At 43.2% G+C, this 19,464-nt stretch overlaps 1 protein-coding gene and 1 long non-coding RNA gene across 2 annotated transcripts; one reads left to right on the top strand and one right to left on the bottom strand.

Moving 5' to 3' along the window:
• Positions 1-1,945: 1,945 nt before the first annotated feature.
• CCDC174 (coiled-coil domain containing 174) lies at positions 1,946-12,824 on the top strand. The gene is made up of 11 exons (XM_054280874.1): positions 1,946-2,022; positions 3,443-3,547; positions 4,242-4,342; positions 5,227-5,285; positions 6,195-6,375; positions 7,890-7,985; positions 8,823-8,959; positions 9,339-9,433; positions 9,674-9,821; positions 10,609-10,743; positions 11,783-12,824. The coding sequence occupies exons 1-11, from the start codon at positions 1,981-1,983 to the stop codon at positions 12,820-12,822; spliced, it is 2,139 nt and encodes a 712-aa protein (XP_054136849.1). The 5' UTR covers positions 1,946-1,980; the 3' UTR covers positions 12,823-12,824.
• Positions 12,825-16,605: 3,781 nt separating this feature from the next.
• On the bottom strand, positions 16,606-19,450 carry LOC128939901 (uncharacterized). The gene is made up of 4 exons (XR_008483266.1): positions 19,393-19,450; positions 19,261-19,316; positions 17,454-17,541; positions 16,606-16,941 (listed from the first exon to the last, which is right to left on the bottom strand). It is a non-coding gene; the product is annotated as an uncharacterized LOC128939901 (long non-coding RNA).
• Between the last annotated feature and the right edge of the window lie 14 nt (positions 19,451-19,464).

Raw genomic sequence — 19,464 nt, 5'->3', positions numbered from 1 at the left:
GCACAGATTTTCCTTACAGACTTGGTGATGAATCTCACTAGAAAGGAACATTTTAAGAACCAACCCTGGCCTGGGTTTGGGCTGTTTTTCCTTCTCAGTGTTGTCACTAGATGAGGTTTGAGCAGGCAATAATAAGTGATTTGTTGAAGTGTGATTTAATTAGAACAGCACAGATGTTTTCATTCATTTGTCCTATCTTCCAGTAATGTGCATTTCTCCTCTTCCATTGCAGGTTAAAATACTTCATGGCACTAATATGACCTGCACTTCCCTGTACCTGATGTCTCTCACCAATTCCCCTTTTAAACAGCCAAAACCAAGACAGCTTCATTGTCAGAAATTGCTTCATGAAGGCCAGAAATTGTTCTTTCTCAATTGCACACTTCACACTCCTGGAATACAGGTGCAGCTTTCTTAGCAACTGATTATCCCAGTCAGCATTGCAATTCTGTGCCCATAAAGTATTAAACACAGGCCTGACCCAGCTTGCCAAACACAAAAGTAATACATTTCCAAACTCAGAACTGTATCTGGTGCTTCTATCAGCTGTCACACTGCCAAGCAACAACACCAGAGCACCTTGTATTTTTCCACTTTATTAAAGACAAGTGAGAGGCAGCTTCTTGCAACCACAGATAACTGTGATCTTCATTATTTCAATTAAAACCTATCAGAGAGTCCTTTTTCTCCATGGGGATGAAAAATAATATAAAGTGTTAGACAGAATAATTAAAACTCTGGACGTCATTCCCCAAGAGCTCCTGTGCTCCTCTCTGAGGTTGCAGAGCTGGATCCATCACATGTAGGTAGGTTTGTCCTTGCTGTTTCTTTCAGGTCTCATCTCTGTGCACTCACTTATCAACTAAGGCAGCAAAGAGAGTTTTAGTTTGGGTTGGTTGGGTTGGGTTTTTTAATGGTTGTGTTTGGGGGTTTTTTGGTGTGGTTTGTTTTGGGGGTTTTTTTCTCTTGATGATACCAAACCCCTCAAGTTCTGAGGCTCTCAAGGTTTTGATAGGGGGTTGAATCAAACTTTGCTCTTTCTTTAGGTGTTAATCAGTAGCTATGGCTGGATGGCTATGATTAGGCAATTGCATTGTGAGCATCATATGTTTGGCTAATCTGCTGTTTTAAGAAAAAGAGAAGGGAATCCCCAAATGAATGGGCTGTCTGGATGAGAGGCACCAGGAGTGAAGTCAGAACTGAGCAGTACTTGGAGAAAGGTGATTCTGGCAGTAGGAGATTGAGGCAACTCATTGACCATCTACTCAAAATGGGCCCCAGACCCAAATGGAGGAAGAACTGTGCCTGCAGACTGATGAGCAGGAGAAGCAAGAGATGAACTAGCAAATAGGGGAGTTGGGTAATCTGTAACCAAGGAATGTTGATGCCTTTTTTTATTGAGTTGTATAAAGAGTGTGAAGTTTGGATGATTGGTAAATTAACTTTCCGTGGGTCACCACTCAGCTTCTCACTCTGCACAAACGAGAATAAAAAACAGGAATACCTGGCCTCAGCATGTGACTTGGCTCTGGCACCAGGTAATGAACCCATGTTGATGCCAAATTTGAACCATCATCTCGCCTATCCCAGCTCTGGGCCAGCCTGCAATCCTGTCAATTTCTGGCCACAGGGCAGTCCCAGATCCGTCACAACAGCAGCACCTCCAGCCCCGCGGCCCACAAGGGCATTTCCAGCGGGACGCCGGAAGGGTTTGTCCCGCACCCGGGAACAAATTTTCCCTCATTTTCGCCCTCAGTTTGAGCGCAGGGATTACCCAAAGGCAGACAAGCCCCGGACGGGAGCGCTCCGCCCCGGCCAACCCACCCCGGGCCGAGCCAGGGACCGCCCCTGACCTTCCCAACATGGCGGCGACGAGCCGGCCGCCCTCAGCAGCACTGTCGCGATAGCGCCGCGCCTCCGCCGCGCTTTACGGCAAGGCCGCCCGGCGGGGAGGGAGGCGGTGGCGGGGCCGGTCCCGCCATGGACCGCAGGAAGAAACCGCTGGACGTGGCCGCGTCCTCGGTGAGTGACTGAGCGGGGAGAGGCGAAACGAACTCCTCCGCCCGCCCAGGAGGCTTGTAGCGCTGTGAGGTGTGCTCAGCCGCGGGGCTCCCGCGGGCGGGGTGGGCCTGGCCGGCGCAGGCCGTGAGGCTCCACCGGGGACCCGCGGGTGCCGCCGCTTGCGGGGAGAGCGGCGCAGGGGAAGGGCCGGAGCTCTGTGTGCTCTCCTAACCCCGCTGCCGTGGGCAGTCACTGCGGCACATGCTGGGTTAAAGGGCTGTTCAAGGCCGTGTGCTGCATGTTGGGTCTGTGACAGTGTCGGGGCTGGGAGTTTGTCCCCTCACCTTCCTCAACAGGCACACGCCCTGCGCTCCGAACCCGAGTCTGCCCGGCCTGGGTTTGCTCGCATTCCTGGTGCAATTAAATTAAATTAGCCCATAACAAGGAACATAATTTTTCCTAAGGAGCAGAAGATCTGTGCTGTGGAAGATTAACTTCCCACCCTTAGGGATGGTGAGGTGCTGACCCTCGCTGTTCTCCAGGACGCTCACGAGAGCTCCCAGACACTTCAGATGAAGAGCTGTGTAAATAGTCAATTTATGCTAATAACTGTTAATGTTTCACAGTTAACTGTGAAATATTTTACATTGAATTTTTGGAGGATCACCTCTAAGCAGAAGGGAAAACGAGTGATTTTTAAGACACTGCACTTGGTTGTCCCAGCAACTTGAAAAGCCAATGCTTGGGACAAATATTGATACCAAAGTTTTGCACTTTTCTGGTTTAATGGGCAGCTCTGAATTTTTACATCTGTAGGACTTGCAGGAAAAAGTAGGAAAATACCCTCTTACAAACTAGCTTTGTAAAGATAACACCCCTGCTGATGAGTTCCTTAATAAAAGCTGAGGTGGACCTTGGTCACAGATGGCAATGCTACTCATATGTTTATTTAAAAAGAAGGAGAAAAAAAATCCAAAACTATTAAACAGTGCATAAAGCAGTGGGGAAAATATATGTTTTACTATAGCAAATTTTTATCAGTTATTTTCTGAGACAGGATTTTATTTATTATCTAATGGTTAAAAGTTCCCTTTTCATATTCAGTAGTGTTTTTCATTGCTCCTTCTCTATTTGTTTGTCATTAGGAGGCTGATAAAATCTAGACAGAGCTGTGCCTCTGTTATCCTCATTATGTAGCAAAGGATCAAGGCTATCTTTGGGGATTGTTTTAATCCCTAATCATAATTTGCATTCTGTGGTTTTTTATTTTGTTTGCTGTAAGAGGTGGTCTTGGTGTTCAGATCGGTGCTTCCACATAAAAATGCAATCAAATGCTCCTATAAGTGTAACTAGCAGGTTGTTTTCCTAGAGTTACAGATATTTATTGCAGTAACTGATGTCTGTCATCTGTTATTTATGTGTTGTTTTGCTGCTGGTGTAGTTGGTGGATCTCAAAGCTGAACTTTTCCGAAAGCAAGAGGAGTTCAAGAAAGAAAAGCTGTTGAAAGATGCTGGTGTCTTTGCAAAGCCCAGAACCTCTAATAAGGTAAAATTAATCTTCATTGTTGGTTTTGCCATTCTTTCTCCTGAAAGTAAGGAAGTTAATATTCAAATCTAAATAATAGTAAATACTCAGCTGTGTTTCTAGTCAAATATAAAATGTACATGATGAGAACATTCTTTAAAGTTCATTTCTAGGTGAAATTCCTGTGCAGAAAGCTTAGTATTGTGCCCATCTAAATCCCCACTTAATCTTCATTCCCCAATGATCTACACCCTTTAATTATAGGAAAAGATGTTTCTTTTTTTATTGGAGGATGTTGTATGATGCTGCAGGATGGAGGATGAGAGATTCTTCTAGACTCACTGAATTTCCTTGATAAATGCTCTGCTATCTGTTTGTGGTGCACAATAATGAATACAATGTACACAATTATCTCTCTTGTTTTGCTCAATACTGCACTTTGGCTTTTGTTCATTCTGTAGCTTTCTAGAAGCAGAATGTGCTGTTCCTGCCATATTTGAAGCGCATGCAGCATTTAGAGTGTTATGCTGCAAACAGGCCACCTGATTGTATTTTCTATCTAAAATGGAGGCAATAGAGAATAGAAACATTTTTTAGCTTTATTAGTATTTATTCAAGTGCATCATTTACATTATAGAGTTGAAATTTTTTTTTAATTGTTACCATTTCAATATTTTCATCTATTTATTTGTTGTTAAAAAATTGTCCTCTGCAGAAACCCAGTATCTGGACCAAGCAGAACACGGGAGTTGTAAATCGAGCTGCGAAGGACGTTGAGCAGAAGGCAGAAGAGCAGGATATATTGGATAAATCAAGGTAGCTCTTAGGCTCTGTAAGAAAGGAATGCTTTGCAGAATTTGTTCTTTGGTATTTAGAAAAGCACAGAAAGAAGTTTTTTAGACCAGCAGTTCTCATTAGACCAGGCAGTAATTCCAGTATCATCCATACTTTTTACCAGTAGTGTACAAACTGCATCCCAGCAGTCTCATGCTCCCATGACCTCACAGCTGTCTAAATTATCACAGCTGTCAGGGTACTGATTTTTTTTTTTAATCATCTTTAGAATTACCAGCCAGTGCAGTGCAATGTTAGAATTCTGTAGCAAAGTGTTTCTTGGGCTTGACAGAAAATAGCTTACATTTTCAAGAATTACCTCATTTTCTAAATGAGTTGGTTGAACAAAAAGATATATGTGGAAAATGCCATTTATAAATAATTTGCTGTGGTTCTATAAGCAGTTCCGTGCTCTTTGAAATTCCAAAACTTAGCTAAGGTTTTCTCTTTAGTTTCTAAGATTAGGTGTAACTTTGTGTTATCTCTTTTTTTTTCCTGTAAAACTGTCTTTCAGTGTCTGCAAATAATGGTTTCATTTCCAGTATTTATCTGACAGACCACAGTACTTAGATAAAGGTGGAATTCTTGTAACAGCATGTTTCTGCCTACTTGACAAATTACATTTGAGAATAAATTTGTAACTTCACTGAAATTATTTTCAGTATAAATTCTGGAACTGGAAAATATTGTATCTTTAGAAATGCTAGTGAAGGTTCAAAACAAAAGCCAGGCATAAGTCAGCTTCTAATGAACACCTCAGGCAGTCCCATGATTTTCCTATTCCATTTATCTAAACCTAAATAGGTCACTTTAAAATGTGCTTGGAATTGGTGGGATTGCAAGGTTCACTTTTTTTTTTTTTTCAGGAAGAAGCTTGAAGAGAAAGCAAAGCTGTATGAGAAAATGACAAAAGGAGACTTCCCAGGTGAGCAATACTATTGCAAAATAAGCATTTATATATGTATAAATTTTTGGAATTATTATAGAAACTGATTGACATGGTTTATTCCACTTTTAAAAGGAAAAAATATATATTTACTGGAGAAAATAAAATTACTTTTGAAGGGCAGCCTGACCAGGTAAAGCACTGGAGGCTTGTTTCACTCATTCATTAAGTGGGTGAACTATGTTCTGGTTTTTCAATACAGTATCTTAGAAAGACAAAAAAATTTGTTCTCTATTGTGCAATCTTTGGATTGCATTGCTGATGCTCTGTCCTGCATTCTGATTGTTGGGCCTTTATGAGGAGGAGAAGATCAGGAGAGGAGTCTGGCTGGTCCATATCTGAATGCAGCTAATAGGGATAGAGAATGCTAATCTGTTCCTTTCTTCTCACACATTCAGTCCCTTTCAAAAAGTAATTATTAAAATAGAATACAAATCTCCGTGCAATTAATCTGTTCTCTTTATCAGCGTCCATCTTCATCCACATGACCCCACCACTTTCCTCTACTTTCCTAAAAAGTACCCTCATGAATGCTTGGCTCCTGCCAACATACCAAATGTTAAACATCAAAAAAGTATTTGAGCCTTGACAAATCCTTTGCTTATGAAACAGTTAACAAGCAAAGAGTGTTTTGCTGCAGAGAATGCAGCCTTTTCTGTACTGCACACAATGCCCTGAAACTTCGATTCAGAAATAGACGTTATCACTGTGGAGCCACTTGATAGCTCTGGGTTTGTTTGGCACTGAATGGGATTTAAATATTCCCCAATACTGTAGTCAAGGGCAGTGCTGGCAGCTGAAAAGCTGATTGTAGCTATTTGGTATTGATTTTGTGCTCAGTTCTGTTCTTTTCATGGCTGTTTGCTAAGAATCGATTTTCTGCCTTAGATGAAGAAACTGAGGATTTGTACCTGGTGGATTTCACTCAGAAGATCATAGACAAACAGCACGAAGTACAGGAGCTGCAGCAGAGTGAAGCTGCTGGGAGGACTTCAGAAAGAGACACAGATGAGGAGGAAACTCAGCCTGAAGCAGACATTCCACCACCAGAGGACCCGGATGAGGAATGGTTGGTGCTACTGATTAGGCTCATCTGCCCTGGCCACTCTTATTCTTGAGAAAATACTTTTCTTTTTTAAAATGTGTGAAGTGACGCCTTTGTTTTTCGTGTTTGTTTCATACTACACATTGACAAGGAGGTGTTAACATTCTTTCATTTCTCCTATAAAGACAGTACTCCATGACACTTTAATTTCCACCCACATAGGTAACACTGCAATAGAATTTACATCTAGGATCTTGAGAAATTGCAATGAAGGCAATGTACTAAAGGGGGACAACGTCATCTCCTCTCTTATTTTCTTGAATAGTTTATGCAAATAGTCGTCACAGTGTTTGGTGCCATTTTATGCTTTGATGTGCTGAATTGAAATGTATTTTAGCAAAACTTGAGGATTTCATGGTATTTATCTTCCTTTCTTTAATTGTGAGTGACTTAAAAATGAGCAGTCATTTAACTGTACAACCTTCTCTTAAAGGAGAGAAACTCTGGTTGGAATAAGAACACGATTTTCAGCATTTCTTCCAATTTGCTGCAGCACAGCAAATAGTCTCTGACAGTTTTCTGTGTCATTCCAAGTTACCACTATTTTTTCATCTGAGACATTAGGAATAATTATGAAACTAGTCCTGACTAAACATTTTCATTTCCCATTTGTTTAAAATGCTTGTGGAACAAGAGATTTTTCTTCTGATAATCAGTTTAAACCAGCAGTAACCAATACAAAACAGCACTCCCATTCTTCAAATACTAAAGTGTAGATATCCTTAGAAACTAAGTAAAGGACTTACTGAAAGCACAGATCTTGAAAAGTTTGGGGGTTGGGAGCTAGATTGCCAGTCATACTTTTTCAGATGTAATATTCTTTAGAATGGGATAATTGAGGCAGCTTGATGCTAAAGAGCTTTCCACATTACAGGACAGTAAGTGTAGCTCTTAACAGCTTTTTCAGCAACTATAAATCAGATGTTCAGTACTATAAAGGGTTGAATAAGAAGCACAATAGCTTCAGAGGAACATTTTGCTTGTGTTTTAGTCAGCCTTTGTTATGCCAATTGAATGCACACTATCAGTCTGTTCTGAATGGCCTTTAGACCAATAAATGAAATGTATTGTAGCAATTTCATATCCACAAGAAGCCAATGCTGCATCATTATCTTCACCATGGGAAGCAAACAGTAGGCTGAGTTCTGTTTTGTTGTGAAAACTACGTGACATGGTTACTTTTGAACATTTTGTACACCATTTCATTGCCCAAGTGAACAGGGGTCTCAAAGGGAGATGGAATAAATGTCTGGTAGAACTGTCATATGCCCCATTCAGAACTGTCCTCTTAGTCTGGGGGTGTGTTAAGTGAAAAGCAGGAGCAACTGTCACACACACATTGGGAGGTGACAAATGCTCTTTGGAGATCTCCTTTGGAATACTCCTTGGAAAGGGTTAATGCTTCTGTCTTCTGGGTAAGATTTCTGTTAATCTGCAAATAGAAGTTTTGCATCACTTTTCTTTTTCTTTCATTACAGGGTTGATTATGTTGATTTCTTGGGCCGATCTAGACGCTGCATGAAGAAGGATTTACCAAGTCTACTTAAAATGGATCAGGAACTTCAAGGGAAAAGGTGTGGTTTCTCTAATGGAGCTGCTTGTTCCTCTCAGTATTTAACATTTTTTTAAATGAGAAGGAAGAGAGGCTGAGCTTTGTCACTCCATTCTCAGTTCTGAATTGATGTTACTGCTTTCTCTAGATTTGCATAATTTGTAGAGAAAGGTTTTAAGCAATCTCAGGTATTTGTTGCATCTTTTAAAAACTGGGGTCTTTGTATTTCCTTATACCTTCCATAAAATGCCAGGAAAGTGATTCCAGTTCTGTTTAATGTGGAAATTGATGATAGTCTTTTAGCAATTCCAAATTCTTCATGATGTTCAAAGTGAATTTGTTAGACCTCCATTTGTTTAGTTTTGTTCTTCTGTTAAACAGCTGTTTAACAACTCTTTTGTTAAAATTACTTCCATACTAATATTTGGGTATTGATATTTGAATATTAATATTTTGAGTCAATCTTTTGGGTAAAGCATTGTTTTGTTACTTTAAATATCTTTCATTTTCTTACATTAAATCTGAAATGGTCCTATATATGAATGCTAGAATTCCCACAGATGCTAATAACTGATTGTTTCTTCTCCCATTTTGTGATTTGATAATCATTTCATAAATCTTCTGAGAAATAATAATATTTTGTCTTTTAATAACCATGTTCTACTTGTTTTAGAGGCAGCTTTGTATTTCTATCTTGACCACATACCATAGTCATCAGCATTGTATCACTAAGTAGTGTCTACAGTGATCTGTGTTTTGTGGAAACTGCAATAGTGGATCAGACTAAATCATACTTGCACTGTTTGGTACTGACAAACTGGTAAATTCTGCTCTGTAATCCTTAATTTGTTTTAATTAGACAAGAACCTGATGGGAATACTCTGTTATCTGAAGACATGAGAAGAGAACTTCAGAGGCAGCAGTGGGAAAAGGAAGAGGAAGAAGCACTCAGAAAACCCATGGGACCCATACATTATGAGGACATCCGAGAAAATGGTACAGTGCCATACTTTGTATCACTTACCTTTGTATCACCAAAGAAATCAGTTGTAGAGGGAGCAAGGGAAAGTTACTTCCTGTGCCTCTGTGGCAAAGTGTAGGTGTGTGTTAAGCCACATGGGTAATAACTGTTGAAAGTTACCAGTACGTAAGTCTAGATTTATTTTTTCTTCAAATTGTATTTTTCTCAAATGTTTCTCTACCTCCTTCTGTGTTCTCCTTCAAGAAGCTGCACTTTATGTATTATCTAAAGCAATCTAAAACCAATCCAGTGTTGGTAATAATTCCACACCTGAGAGCAGGGTGCCTGGAGGCTGTAATTACTGCCAACTATAAACTGAATTTAACTGAAATCTGTTGTTTTTCTCCTTGTCAGAGGCCAGGCAGCTCGGTGTTGGTTACTTTGCCTTTTCTCGGGACCAAGAGCTCAGGCATAAACAACGGGCAACTCTGGATATGCTGAGGGAGCAGGTATGAGAGGGAAGAGCAGACTGGGCTGCCAGGGCAGGGTGGTTTCAGTGGTTACTTCTTTGATTTGTTGTGTAAGTGATTAGGTGATGCCTGCAACTGAGTCCAAAGCAATTTGGCTTCTTTTTTCCTGTTGAAACCTGATGCTTGCTTAGGATTGCTTTTAGTTGTTTTGTGAAGGAAGATATGTACTTGTTTATAATAACAAAGGAAGAATAATTCGTGTTTTGTTTTGCTGTTAAGACACTTGATCAGAGAAATAAACGTGAGCAGCTGAAGGAGAAGAGGAAAGCAGCTCTAGATGCAAGGCTGTCCAAACTCCGAGCACGGAAGATTAAAAAGTTAAGGGAAGCTGGATTAGAGGAAGAGGCAGAAAAACTGGAGAATGGAGGTATGATCTGTTGCCTTTTTAAATTAAATACTTGCTATTTCACCTTGTTCTTGATCTGTGGACAGACAGATTCTAATTTATATTCATTTAGACATTCAATATATTGATATTGTGTATTCTGTATATACAATTAACATAACTGTTAGGATAATGAGAGCTGATGTAATTGTGTGTAGATATAAAATCATGCCAGAAATAGCTTAATAATGCAGGTAGAAATACAGTATGTAGATTGTAGCCTTTTTCTGATTCACACCTGAGAGCTGGAATTACATGGGTTGATTATGCAGGTTGAGGCTAGAGCTGCTGACATTGTACTGGCCTTTTCTTCTATGAAGATGAGGTAGAATAAGTAGTAACAAGGCATTTTGATATCATTCAATAATACACTGTGACAGTTTCAGTGCAGTGTGAGAGTTGGAGATACAGCTGACTCTAGGATTTAGGATAATGAATTTGAATTCTAATCCTGTGTCTGTGCTGTCTCTCTTACAACACTGATAGTCAACTTGTACTGTCTGTCTCCCACTGGAAAATGTAGCTGTCTCAGAATTCCTTGCAAGTGATTAACTGTGAAGTGTTCTGGAAATGAAGAACAGCATTGTGCCACTGCCCACTCTTATGGTTGTTCAGAAGAATAAGATGCAAATTGTTTTCTCCAGTAAATGAAATAGAGATACTGTTCTTATTGGAAATACATGGAAATAAATGTTCCTATTTTTACCTGTGAGTCATACAGATTTTATTCTGTAACTGACAATCTCTACTGTCTCTTCCTGTGACACAGAGGTGAAAGGTGCTGCTGAGGAACCAGAACCTCCAAGAGTTACTGCAGCAAGTAGGAAGGTGGAGGTCATCATCCAGGAGAGGAGAGACACAAAGCCTGGAGTGCCTTATGTCCGAGAGTGGGATAAAGGCAAAGGTAAGGAAATGTGGATTCAGGAGCATTGTTGGGAAAGAGCATGTACACTGCCAGTTCCATTTCTGTTTTGTGACCAAAGTATGGTGAGACTGAGAAGCACTGAAATCTTTTCTGCCTCATACTGATGACCTCCAGTGTCCAGGGCACTGACGAGGATGCCTTAATGCCAGTAGCTGCTGTAATGTCCCCAAAAGTTTTCTTCTATATGAGTTACTGCATTTCTAAATGATCTTGACAGGTTGACAGAATGACAAATTCTGTAGTTCAGAAGATGTACAGTGTGATCTTTTCTTGATATATTCCTGTGGTTTCTGCTACCTGATAGGATGTATCACACAAATAGGTACAGCACAATACTAAAACATGATTCAAGCAGAGACCACTCCAGTGCCTGTGTCCCATTTTGAAGCATCTTCCTTGCCACAAGTGATAGCTGTCTTGTAGGTACTTCCCAAACCTATTAACTCATTTTGCACTATTAATCTAAGCTCATGCACATTCTTCTAATCTGATTCATGACTTCTAAGTAAAAGCAAACAAGGAATAGACAAAGCACATAAATGCCCACCTTCTTTAGTACCATAACAGCACTATTCCTCCTCTATGCAATACTGGTATTTCCAGAATCTTTATACTTTTCAATCTTTATGTTCCATTAATGAACATCACTGTGAGGGGAAACTTCATGATTCCATTAAGCCCTCAAACTTTCAGATCCTATCTCATAAATCTTTATCCTCTCTGACATTATTTTTTTCCTTCTTCTGGTGATGCCTGGTGTCTCACCAACACCCAGGCAGCACTGCAGCAAATACTGCACTCAGAAAGCAAAGGACAGCTTACTCTAAAATGCAAAGTGAACTAACTGGGGTTCACTGAAGGAATCTGCACTAGATTCTTGTATTTCCATGTAGATTGAGGTGGAAAAGGAACTTCAGGTGGCTTTACACAGTTGCATCTTTGTTTGCCAATTTGTTTTCCCTCCTGCCTGACTGACCTTCAGACCTTGCTAAATCTGCCATTTTCCTGTTTCCAACAGAACTGATGTTTGGACAATGGGAAAAGAAACAGGAAGAGCTTAGAGATGAGCGAGACCCAGAATTTGCACCACCTTCTGATTACTTTTTGGGACAAAAGAAAGATGATTATCTCCGAAGTCGGAATTTGAACAGTTCTGAAACCTCCTCTGAAAAACTGGAAACAGAGAGAGCACAAAACCCACAGAGGCCATCGGTGCCAGGGGGCAGTGGCAGCAGCACTGGAGATGTGCCACCATCACCACAGCCTTCCAACAGCAGCGTTCCAGTTCGGCCAGGCTCAGCAGAGCCCAGTGGCCGTGACACTCAGGGCGTGTCATCAGCAGAGGATGACAGCAGCGATGACGAGGACGTGCCACCACCAGCACAGGCTTACGGCTTCAGTGCCCGAGGTGTGCCACCCCCACTGCGGGGTTACGGCTACAGCGCCCGGGCTGTGCCACCCCCCATGCCAGCCTACGGCTATGGCACTGCCCAGGTGCCCTTCCCAGTGCAGGCCTATGGCTATGGAGCACCAGCAATGGTGCCACCAATGCATGGGTACGGCTATGGCACTCCCGAGGTGCCCTTTGCAATGCAGGCCTATGGCTATGGCACCCAGGGTGTGCCCCCAGGAATGCAGACCTGCAGCTGCAGTGCCCAGGGTGTGCCCCCAGGAATGCAGACCTGCAGCTGCAGTGCCCAGGATGTGCCACCAGGAATGCAGACCTGCAGCTGCATTGCCCAGGATGTGCCACCAGGAACACAGGTCTGTGACCTCAGCAGCCAGGATGTGCCACCAGGAATACACACTTGTGGATGCAGCAGCCAGGATGTGCCACCAGGAACACACACCTGTGACTGCAGCAGCCAAGAGATGCCACCAGGAACAGACACCTGTGACAGCAGCACCCAGGATGTGCCACCAGGAACGGAGGACAGTGGCTGCAGCACTCAGGATATGGCACCTCCAGCTCAGACTGACAGCGGTGACACTCCAAATCAGGAACCACTTTACCAAAGTTTAGATGATATGCTCTCTTATTACAGACAAGTGACTTGAGCTGAGCAAAAAGATAAACAAGAACCATGATCTAAAGAACTGGAATATAATTATGTGCTCAGCAGAATATTATTTTCCCACATATGGGAAAAAAAAGTTTCTGTAAGTACATCAGAATAAATCTCCTGGACACCTAAGCTGTTTAACATCACAGCTGTATTTTGCCCTGTTGGTTTTTTTATTCTTCCCTCTTTACTAAAATTCAACTCTTTGACACTTGGGCCTGAACTTAAGGGTATATTAATTACTTGTTAGCAAGAAATAAACTCATTTAGTTGGTTGCTCCCAGCTGGCTTCTGGTTTGGAGGTGCTACAAGTTCAGTGACATCCATAGAAACAGTATGGAAATGGTAGGTCCTCTGCTGTCAAACACACAATGATTTTGTTCCTCACTTAATCTCTTCTCTTTAAGGAAGTGCAGAATATTATCTAGTGAACAGTGGTGGTTCACCTGGCCTCTGCATTCCTGAAATCTATATGTAGCTCATAATTCTATGCAGCATTTTAGAGTGGAGACATTGCAGAAACCAGTAAGTAATGATGGGTAGGCTGAAAATAAACAAAACACTGAAGCAGAAGCTTTGACACCTGAAATTCTTACTGGTTTAGAAGATCCTCTCATAATTCTCCAAGTGTGTTTTTCTTGCATAAGGAGTTACATATATGGCTTTATTTAATACTTTTTTTCCAAAAACTGTGATACTGGAGTCATTAAATATAAAAGCAGACCAATCTCTACCAAACTAACTTTTATTTCAGAATCTTAGTAAATGAGAATACTTACTTGCCATGTAGAAGATTGTTATTTCTGAAGGTAATTTAGATCACTTGTATTTTAAAAGCCTGATACAAGGATAAGACCTAGCAAAATAGGTTAGAATGGGCAATTGCATAGATTGTTAAATGGCAGAGATAAAATAGTGAACATTTAAATGCAACAGTGAACTGGCCAAAGAGACAAAACTGATTTGCTCCTCTTGTGTGCTTCAGTCAGATCTCAGGCTGCTCTGCAAGCCTGGTGAACAGCAAGATGTTCAGTGTGACTGAAGAATATGCAGAACATATTCTGTCCTCAAATTCTACTTTAGCCTCAGCTCCTACATCACTGCCTTTTGCACTGGAATTTGCGGAGCAGGAACAGTACATTACAATTATGTATTCATTTAACCTCAGAATACGATTCTGAAGTAATATAATACCACTATCCCAATTTTGAAGAAAATGAGGATGGAAAATGTCTTAGAGAAGGTCACACCCAGTTTTCCAGGCTGGCTGATTTACACTAAGGAAGTTTCCTCTTCTAAGACCTCACAGAATCAGTATCTGGAAGCCATTCAGAGCAGGGTATAATTTCCTTGGAGCTCCACTAACTCTAAAGAGTGGGCAAAGTCTTTTCAAGCACTAGAGCTTGACTTGAATTGATTATGGCAATTGTATCCTTCAATAGATTTCCCTACAAAGAATATTTGTGTCTATTTGCTGCTATTTTAATTGACATCCATTTCCAGCTGCCTTTTGGACTTTGTTTTTTCTGTGCCCTTCAGACTGTGATAATTTTATGTGTATCTATGATTTAGGAGTTATATTGTCTTTGCATTAGTTTAACATTGAGCTGGAGCTGCAGTAAGGAATGAAATGCCATTTATTACATAGTGTTATGTAAAAAGATACAATCAAAGTGTTCCTTTGTTTAGTTTCATTTCCACAGCCTAATATTAAGCAGGAGGGCTCTTGGCCAGGAGGGCGGTTCAGAGCCTACATTAAAGTTAAGCCTGTTGAGAACAGCTCTCACTGCAGTGATCTGTCACTTTGCCATTTGGTCTCCTTCCCTCTTCTCTTGCTTTTTTGTTGAAATGTTTTTTGCATATTGTCTCATGCTGTGGAGCACACATTTCTGTTCACTGTCCTCCCCTCAGACCACCTCAAGTTAGCTTGGCTGGGATCAGCAACCTCATTCATTTCATTCAGTAATTCCTGGGGCAAACAATTCCTTATTGATTCACTGCCAAAGTTTTATTTCTCCCATGTTTTGGAGCATGCTATCTCCCTTTCTCGTTTAAACCACCCCCCAGGTTGCACACCAGTGGGAATGGGGGTGAGGGGGGCAGTGTGGGCAGGGATCTGCCACCACCAGTGTGTGACTGATGAGGGTGAAGTTAAACCAGCTTGTGCTCTCACTGAGTGTGCACAACTGTGAGCACACTGTCTCTGGTTGTGTTTCATGGGTTGGGGCTCTGCCCCAGGAGCTACCAGTGCTGCCTTGTGTTGCCTTCAGTGTTCTGCACAGAGCCAGGAGCAGCCCCTGCTCTATGTCTAAGGCAGCTTTGTCCTACATTTTTGTGTGAATAGCTTTCTGTTACCAAAGGTACTCTTACCCAAAATGCAAGAATGATGCAGTCTTGAATTTCAGCCTTCACACGCTCTATCTGGCTGGCAGGACTCAATATGATGTCCAGAAAAGTACTTTCAGAAATTACAATTTCCTTATTATCACCAAGGGCTGATTTATCCCCTTTTGGAGGACAGCAGGGCTCTGATGTTCCTATGAACCACCGGCACGTGAGATGAGGCTTATACCCGGGGTACAAACTACATGCCCGCAGCTGTGTGAGCTCAGGGCCGATGCCGCAGGGCTCGCCGGCTCCCGGGGGCTCGGGCAGCGGGGGAGCACAAGGCGAGGCCTCACGGCCGGAGCCTCCCGTGCCGCGCGGGAGCGCCCCGGGGCCGCGCTGAGGGAGCGCCCGCCGCGGGAAGCGCTGCGCATGCGCAGAGAGGCGGGCACGGCCCGCGCCCCGCCATTCCCGCGGCCGCCGCGCGGGGGCGGCAGAGCCCAAGGAAGGGCGGGACCCTCGCGCGCGGCCCCGCCCGGTCCCGACCCCGACCCTGGTCCCGGTCCCGGTCCCGGTGCCGCCCCGTGGCAGGGGCGCTGCCGGGGGCCCTCGGCACGGCTGATGGCACCGTAAGGCCTGCGCCTCCCGCTCCCAGGTGTCCAGGGCACCCCCCTTCCCACCCTGCTGAAACGGAGCCTCGCGTTTCAGAAGGAAGGAGGAAACGCCTCTAGTCCTTTAAAAATGTCTTTTTAACAAGGAAACCCTCTTAGTAGCACGCTGTGCAGTGAACACCCAACACCTGCTGTCTCTTCCTTAGGAGCCCAGACTGTGCAGGCCCAGATTTCCCATGTAACTCCCCCGTGCCACTGCAGCCCAAGAGTCTCGCTGTTCTCAGAAGCCATTCCCTCCCTGCAGCCATCAGCTGCCTTGCCTGACAGCAGGAACACTCTCTGTATCACCATTTCTCTTCAGTAAGGCCTTTGAATTGATTCTTGCCCCTGTGACTCCCACCTTGGGAACAGCACATTACTTCCTTCAAGTCTCCATAACCAATGTTCAGTCAGTGCCATTCATTTCGTGAATTCAGTTCCTGCTCCCCTCCCTTCTCCACCCCAAAGGCATCCCACGAGTGTGACAGACCTGTGATGTCGAGATGTGGCTCAGGAAAACGGTGCAGTGACAATTTGTAGGACAAAGGCGAGTGTATGTTCAGCAGGCAGTGGGCCTACGGGGCACTGCAGTGCTCCCAAGTAGGAACACAGGAAGGAGTTGTTTTGGAGTGGCTGCCCCAAGGTGCTGGTGATGGAAGTACAACCCAACTTTTGTTTAAAGAAAACTTAGAGCTCTTGGGAGAGCACACCCTGCTATAGCCACATCTCAGACAACTGCAGCTAAACATAAGCCTGCAGAATAAAACTGCAGATTTTAACACTCAGGCCCTGACTCCACAGTGAAAAGAGAGGAGAAGTTGAAATTTATTCTCACAAATTACTAACAAATGACCAGAGGCGCTCAGGCTGCACAAGGACACACACGGTCTTCAGTAAAAGTTTCATTTCTGGTATAAAACAGTAATGCCATTTTTAAACAAAACCTACAGGTAAAGAGAAAGTATCACATCTTAACAAAAAGGATTTATTGTGACTAAACAAAATGTACAATGTTTCCCAAATGACAGAATGTTTTCAAGACTCTCTGAAGTCTGCAGGTCCATTGGTTAACTTGATCACTTCACAGCCTGCAGTTTGATCAAGCTACTTTTTGCCAGACTTCTTTATTCCACCACTGGCTGCCAAAAGAAACAACACAGCTGGTTAGGTGACTGTGACAGAGCTTAGCTCCAAATGCAGTTCCTCATGAAGCTGAATCCCCCCATCAGACAGCCTGCACAGCCCTGGTTCCCACTGGTGAATTGTTTTTTATAATGAAGAAATTCATCCTCTCAGAGGACAAGCACTGGATCTTTTCAACTTGGAGGACTGTGGAAAAAGCCTACATGTAATACATCTGAAAAGAAAAGACTGGTGTGCTAAAAAAAAGGAGAAATGTCCCTGCACATACCAGGGTGCCAGACACAGTGATCTGCCTTGCTGAACCAGAACCTGCATCATCTGGGCATGAAAATGCACAGAAAAAAAATAGCCTCTGTTTGTTTCATATCATCTGTACCTGCCATCAACTTATTTATCTATGTCAAATAACCCAGAGGCACCTGCCTTTTTATGTTTTTCAAGCAAAACCATTAAATTTTTGAAGCCAGCAAGACCCCCAGTTCTCCTGCCAGGATGGCACCTCACTTACCCAGGGGCCCTTTTCCAGCAGCTTTTGCTTTCATCTCCTCAAGTTTCTTTTGCTCCTCCTTCTGTTTTTGTTTGAATGCCAGATCCGTCTGAAGGAAAGAACAGCAGCATTTTTTAACATCTCTTCCACAGAAAAATTCAAAAACAACTAAGAAGCAATGAAAAACAAATGTACTATTCCAGCAGCAACAAACACCTGACTGGACCGAGGCAGGATGGCAGAATAATGCGAAATATGCAGAATATTGCAAAAGTATCACAAAGACCACAAACTGGACTTTAACTCTGTATGTTTGGTCTTTCTGGAATTATTTTTCATTCTGAAATTATGATTCCTCTGGCTGATAGATGTTTGCACTAACACCATTCATGAACATACCCTCAGTGACACATGAAGCCCAGCAAACAGGCACTAACAAAAACATTTGGGCTATAAAGAATGTAAATAAAGTAAGGCTAAAGTAAAAGCATATTTCTTTAAAATCCTCCCACATATATGTCATTTTTGCTGGGTTTAATAAATTAATTCCAAGCAATCTAATGAGACTGCTGGCAAATTGTGCAGGCAAGGCAGCTATTGAGCCTCCTTGCTGGATGGGCCTCCAAATCCAGGAGAAGTCAGACATACTCTGTCCCTCAGATACACATTCTTCACAGACACCAAGGCTGAAAAGGACCCAGATTTTTAACGTGGCACTCAGGACTTTGGGGAAACTGAACTGAGGACCTTGGCAACTGAGATTCCACAGATTCTTCACCAGTCCAGTCTGTGGCTCATCTCTACAACTGCAAAGCTTTCCTCTTCTTTCATTAAAGCCTCCCTTGCTGCAATGTAACCATATTACTTCCCCTACCTACCCCTCACAGAACAGAATATTCTGTTTCTCTCTCCAGGTTTTCCTGTCTCCAGTTGGCTAATGTGTCTTTCCTAGTAAATCAATCCCTCCCATTTATCCACTTCTGTGGGGTTTTTCTTGCAATGTGTTGTTCCCAAGTGCTCACAGTATTGCAGAGCTGAGACAAAAATAAATATTACATCATTTGACACACAAATGTTTCTAACTTGCATCCTTGTAAACACTTTATTAGTTCTACCATTTCTTTAACAATAAAGCTTATTTAGAAAGCTACGGGTTTTTTTCTTTTTCAAAGAGGTATTGTATTTGCCTTTTTCCAAACAGTGGCACCTCATCCATCATGCACTATTCACAGAAATAGCAGCTGACATCCACACTTAAATGTAAGAGTTCAGAGTATCTCTAACACGCAATTCAGTAGTACATAATTTAATACATTCACTAGTACTTAATTCATCCAAACTACACAATAATCCCAGGGGCCGCAGTGATTGACCGAGCTCAGCTCTCAGTCTGACGCTTCTGCATCTGCTGCATCCACCAGCATGGTGGAACACGGGCGGGATGTCATCACGGCATCAGAGAAACACAGAATGGCTCGGGTTGGAAGGGACCTTAAAGATCATCTCGTTCCAAAGCCCTGCCATGGGCAGAGACACCTTCCACAAGTCCAGGTCACTCCAAGTTTCATCCAAGCCAACACTTCCAGGGATGGGGCAGCCACAGCTCTCTGGGCTGTGCCAAGGACCCAGCACCCTCACACGCAAGAATATCTCCCTAATATCTAATCCAAACCGCTTCTCTTCCACTTTGATCCCGTTCCCGCTCGTCCTGTCACTGCCTGCTCCTGTAAATGTCAGCAGGAACCCCGGGCAGCCAGGCCCGCCGGCTCCCTCACGGCCGGGCTCTCCCGCCGCCGCCGCCGCCGCCGGGGCTCTCCCGCCGCCCTACCTCATCCAGGTCCTTCGTCTGCTTCTTCGGCTGCTTCAGCGGCTTCTTCTTGCCGCCTGCAAAGACAGAGGGGACAGTGAGGGGCGAGCGGGGCCGGGCGGACGGCACCGACGGCCCCGGGCCCGGCCTTACCCTCCCGGCCCGACATGGCTCCGCTCGCTCCGCCCGCTCCCGCCGCTCCCGCCGCTCCCGCCGCTTCCGCCG

This window comes from Melozone crissalis, unplaced genomic scaffold (assembly GCF_028551555.1).
Source record: "Melozone crissalis strain CALT ecotype California unplaced genomic scaffold, PUWL_Pcris_2 ptg000029l_1, whole genome shotgun sequence".
Classification (NCBI taxonomy): domain Eukaryota; kingdom Metazoa; phylum Chordata; class Aves; order Passeriformes; family Passerellidae; genus Melozone; species Melozone crissalis.
The sequence above is the reverse complement of the archived record's forward strand: the minus strand, read 5'-3'. Positions and strand labels throughout refer to the sequence as shown.